The sequence below is a fragment of the Gopherus flavomarginatus genome, chromosome 12 (genome assembly GCF_025201925.1).
Source record: "Gopherus flavomarginatus isolate rGopFla2 chromosome 12, rGopFla2.mat.asm, whole genome shotgun sequence".
Classification (NCBI taxonomy): domain Eukaryota; kingdom Metazoa; phylum Chordata; order Testudines; family Testudinidae; genus Gopherus; species Gopherus flavomarginatus.
In genome coordinates, this window is record NC_066628.1 from 19,325,000 (window position 1) to 19,330,576 (window position 5,577).

General features: G+C 52.3%; 1 protein-coding gene across 1 annotated transcript; it reads left to right on the plus strand.

Annotated features, from left to right (window-relative positions):
- Nucleotides 1–1,362: 1,362 nt before the first annotated feature.
- Nucleotides 1,363–2,284, plus strand: LOC127032562 (olfactory receptor 4D5-like). The gene is given in 2 exon segments (XM_050919860.1): nt 1,363–1,772; nt 1,774–2,284. Coding segments are annotated over 2 exon segments (921 nt in total).
- The last annotated feature ends 3,293 nt before the right edge of the window (nt 2,285–5,577 follow it).

Sequence of the window (5,577 nt, forward strand, 5' to 3'; positions counted from 1 at the left end):
GAAACTGAGGCACAGAGCAATGCAGGGCTAGAGTCACAAAAGGACTTAGGTGCCTAACTGCCACTTTCAGCAACTGCATCCCAGAATTGGGCCCCATTGGGATCCCCAAACCCCTGCTGAGCAGCTGCCAAGATCTGTGAGCGCCTACTTTGGTTTGGTGCCTATATTTCTGCAGTAAAAGTTCCTTAGGAACGTGCTTCTGGCTGTGCACATGCACACTGCAGCCTCACACTGGACATCCACATGCCTCAGCCCTAGAGCAAAGCCCAACCTGGGGAAGGACAGATGCGCCCAGCTCGCCTGTGGGGCCTGGTCCAGTGGGTGGGCTCTGAGCTCATCTATCGGATCAGGCCCCTGTAGGTAAGATTACACCAAACGGCCTGGGAGCAGGGGGACACGATTCAGAGCCTGCCATCTCTGAGGCAGGTGCTCTGCCCACCAGGCTCCAGAGTCATTCTCAGGGCTGTGCGTTCTCGCTCTCTGCCTCTCACCCATTCTTTAGGCAGAGTGGCCCAGTTCTGATGCGACAGACTGTGGGAGTGCCCAACTCCCCCATCCCCCCATGAAAGTATCTTAACAGCCCAGGGGTTACAGCATGTGCAGATCCACGTTCAAACCCTGTCTCCCGCTCCGGCAAAGGGCGGCTTGAACAGGACGTGTCCCCGCTGGTAGTAACTGCGGGGCTGAATGCTATGGGGGAGTTCCTCACCCTAGCTCCTTTCAGAAATGGCATTGCTGCCTAGTCCCAAGGGAGGGTTTGCAGCTGTGACCTCCAAGAAGAGGGAGGCACCGAACTGCCTGCGTGGGGCAGGGCTTAGGATACAGCCTTGCCTTGGCATCTCCCATTGGCTAGCTCAGGTGCCTCCCCGCCTAGCGTGCTGCTTTTGGGAATCCCATTCGAAGGTGCCTCTCTCTCCATTAATTGTATAGGGAGCCTTTGCGCCGAGCTCAGCCATGTGAATCCCAGTGATTGCCGGGGAGCCTGGGAGTTAGCTGCAGTGACGCTCAGCCTGGCCACACCTCAGCTCCTTGGGGAACTGGGCCCGACGTGCCATGCCTCAGGTCACAAAACTGGGCTATAGCAAAGCTGAGCCCAAGTCTCCTGAATCTAGGGAGCAGCTCCATAGCTGGGGTTAACTGGTATCACTCCGTTGACTAGGGAACCTCTGGAGGTGGCTTGTTCTTTCCACTGGGAGTACCTGAGTAAGAGCTGAGGGCTAGGTTTTAAAGGCACTGAGGCACCTGGGTTTCTGGCCCTCAGTAATCAGTGAGTCAGGGTCTCAGCACTTGTTTCTTTATCCCTTCCCATTAATATCCCTGTCATTATCCCCAGGGTCTGTCTGTAAGGCACGAGCTGCATCCATGGAAGAGGGGAACCGCAGCACTGTGAGCGAGTTCGTACTCCTGGGACTGACCAAGTCCTCGGAGCTCCAGCTGCTCCTCTTTGTTATCTTCCTGGCTGTATATGGCACAACAGTGCTGGGCAACCTCCTCATTGTGGTGCTGGTGGCCTGTGAGCCGCAGCTGCACACCCCCATGTATATGCTGCTGGGGAACCTCTCCTTCCTGGATTTCTGCTACTCCTCCATCACTGCCCCCAATTTGCTGGCAGGCTTCTTCCTTCAAGCTCAGATCATCTCCTATGGGGGCTGCGTGGCCCAGATCTTCTTCTTCCACTTCATCGGGGGCATCAAGATCTTCCTGCTCACCATCATGGCCTATGATCGCTACGCGGCTATATTCCATCCACTGCGCTACAGGGCCATCATGAACCAGGCTGTGTGTGGGGGGGCTGGTGGGAGTGTCCTGGGCCTGCGGCTTCATCCATTCCATCATCCAGGTCTCCATTATCATCCAGCTGCCCTTCTGCGGCCCCCATGAACTGGACAACTTCTACTGTGACGTGCCCCAGGTAATCAAGCTGGCCTGTGTTGACACCTTTGCTGTTGAGCTGCTGATGGTGTCCAACAGTGGCCTGATGACTCTCCTGGGCTTTCTGGTGCTGCTCGTATCCTACTCTGTTCTCCTGGCCAAGCTGAGCACACGCTCCAGTGAAGGGCGGGCTAAGGCACTCTCCACCTGCGCCTCTCACCTCACCGTGGTGACCCTGACCTTTGGGCCTTGCATATACATCTATGCCCGGCCCTTCCGCTCCTTCCCCATGGATAAGGCTGTTTCTGTTCTTTATACAGTTGTCACCCCAGTGCTGAACCCTGTCATCTATACTCTGAGGAACAAGGACGTGCAGCTGGCTGTTAGGAAGCTCAGGAAGTTACATTTGTGACACCTGGGTTTGGACAGCAGGAAAGGGATGGGATTTTCCATCACACCTTCCCCCATCCCCCTGTGTGCATGTGGAAATACACTTGGAATAGGAGCCCAAGTGCTGCTCCTACAGGAAGGGAACAGAACGTCTCCAACTTGTCCCACAGCAGTTCCAGTGCTGCCCCTAGTAGATGGGACAGGATCTGTCTCCAAGGAAAGTCAAAATTGTAACAAAGGTGCCAGAGGGACGGGGGGAGAGGCTGGATTTTGAGACTGGAGCTGATCCAAGTTTTCACCCTCCTGAACGGAACTGGGGCTTCTTTGTATGCTATTGGCTCTGTACAGTGGAGATGCAGGTGGTGCACCCTACTGGTTGAAATTGAAATTACATCAGCCTATGTCAGAGAACTTCTAGAGCAGTGGTTCTCAAGCAGGGGTACGCATACCCCTGGGGGGTACACAGAGGTCTTCCAGGGGTTACATCAACTCATCTAGATATTTGCCTAGTTTTACAACAGTCTACATAAAAAGTACTGGTGAAGTCAGTACAAACTAAAATTTCATAGAGAATGAGTTGTTTATCCTGCTCTATATACTATACACTGAAATGTAAGTACAATATTTATACTCCAATTGATTTATTTTATAAATATATGGTAAAAATGAGAAAGTCAGCAATTTTTCAGTAATAGTGTGCAATAACACTTTTGTATTTTTATGTCTGATTTCGTAAGCAAGTAGTTTTTAAGTGAGGTGAAACTTGGAGTATGCAAGACAGATCAGACTCCTAAAAGGTGTACAGTAGTCTGAAAAGGCTGAGACACACTGCTCTAGAGTGGAGAGTCCCTACTGGCTGGGGTGAGAAGTACTACTCCATGTATCATGGGCCCTACAGTGCACAGGTTGAAGTGGCTGAGTCTGATTATTTTTGCATCCATCTGATTTGGCTACTAGCCCACAGCTTTCTGGCAGGTTCTGGAATGAAGCATGCTCAGCTAGAGTGGCATCCTGCCAGGGGAGAGATTTATTACAGTATTGAGGTGTAAGGGTCAGCAACTTGTGGTCTGGGCTAAGGAGCTCTGGGCTCCAGTCCTAGCTCTGCCACAGACTTGCTGTGTGACATTGGGCAAGTCCATTATGCTGGGATTTTAAAAGAAGACTAAAGGAGTTAGGTTTCCAGATCTCATTGGCTTTGGGATATCTAGCTCCCTTGGGCTCCTTTGAAACTATCAGACTTAATCTCTCTGTGACTCAGATTCCCCATCTGTAAAATAATCTTTCCTTTGTCTTATTAAGATGAAAAACTCTCCAGAGCAGGGACCATCCCAGATTGTGTATCTGTGCAGCACCCAGCACAATGGGGGCCTGATCTCAGTTGGGGTCTGTGCAGTTGTATGGGGAGACTTTGGCAAACCAGTAAAGTGCTTGAAACCACTATGACTTATTGTTAAAGGTGGCCTAGTCAGCAAGCTCTAAACTATCTGGACAGAGCACATGGGATGAAGCAGGGGGGCTGGATCACCAGAGGTTCAGTCCAGGAGGCGATGAGTCTATGTGACCTTCCCAGAAGGGAAAGTGAGACTCTTTTGGGGTCTGGCCCATCGAAGGAGATTCCGCAAGGGACTGGTCCAAAGCTAGGGGCGCAGCATCGATCCTATATATCTGGGACAGTATGTGTGTGAGATTGTTCCCCCTGCCGGAGGCTCTGGGATCTGCTGTGTATTTGCGTTTGTGTTTTTTGTTATTGTCCCCTGCTCAGTGTGTGGGTGCAGGTGCATGCATCCTTGCTGTCCTCTTCTCTCGCTTGGTTTGTGGGTCTGTGTGCGTATTTTCCTTCTGCGCCCTCTTGGAAGGAAGGACACCTGTTCTCTGTGAGTGTGTGTGTCGGGGTGGCGGGGGGGAGAGAAGTGCAAGCTGCTTTGTGATGCATGGAGACAGATCAGTTCTGGCCTGGGACTGGCTTGCCAGGGGCTGCTGCAGCTCAGAACTCAGCAGAAATACCAGAGGCTGAGCTCTGAGGATGCAGGGCCAGGGCCAGTGCCAGGTGATGGGAGCACTGCAGGAGGAAAGCGGCAGCTCACAACAGTGGTGCATTGACAGAGCTCTGTATGTGTGTGTGTTGTGGAGAGGGGGACGGTGAACTTGGATCGCAAAGGGTCAGGATGGAGGGGAATTGTCAGCTCTGTGTGTTTGGGGCAGGCAGCAGTGATAGCTCATGTCTCTGATGTATGGGCAGCGTTAGCAGAGGCACAACGGGGGTATTGTAAGTCAGGGCTGAGATCTGTCAGCAGAGCTGTAAGGGAGTCAGGGCTGGGACAGCAGGGGGCTGCGGGTCAGGACTGAGGGGCACTAGGACAGCTGTGTGTGTGTGTGAGCCCAGAGATGGGATGGGGTGGGGGAGAAGGGGGCTGTGGGTTAGGACCGAGCACATTCGCAGAGCTGGGGGTTATGGGCAGGACAGCAATGACCGTCAGTCACTGAGGCCTAGAAACCCGGAATTGCCTTTTGCTCACTGCCCCTGGGCCTTGCTGCCTTTGCTAACCTCATGGGAAACAGGTTTGTTTATGTGTCTGTTTCACTGCAACCACACCCCCCAACCCCATCACATTCCCTCACTGCCTGGGGGGGTCTAATGGAATTTACGAAGGGAGGGATCACCTGCCACAGGTGCTGGGAATGAACAGCACGACCCCTTTGGCTTTCCCATCAGGGCTATCTGCCATAGGAACAGACCTGTCCTTTCCTTTGTCTCACTTTAATCAATGCCTCTGACTTTCTGTTCTAATCAGCCCCAAGAGACTGCCACAGAGACCGGCATTTCCCAGCAGCATTGCCATTCTAATGGCCCTCGGTGGGACCCATTAAAACAAGTAACTTTGTTTCTGCTACTGGCCTGTAATTCCTCGAGAGGGTTGTCAGCTCTCCAGGCCAGGCTCGGCCCTGTGCTGGGCTGAGCCGTTCTCAGAGCGCTCATTAAGGCATGCAAAGTTGTAATGACCTGTGTGTCCTCCTGTAGGTCTCTGAGCTAACGGGTGCTGCAAGGCTAAGTGGAGAGAGTTCTTTTTAGAAGGAGCTTTGCTAATGGGAATGGTTTTAACAAGCATATAATGAAGCAGGCTTTTTTTCTTTTGAAAGATTATTTTTGTCCTAAGCAGGGTGTTAGTGAAAGAACATGTTTCAAATGAAATCAATCCAGGTTGTGCAGAAGGGCATCATCGCCTCCTATAACTCCCCCTTGCAGCGAAGTGTGGCTCTGCTGTGCGCTGCCTCAGTTTCCCCCCTCAATGAGATCACTTAGACTCACAGACTTGA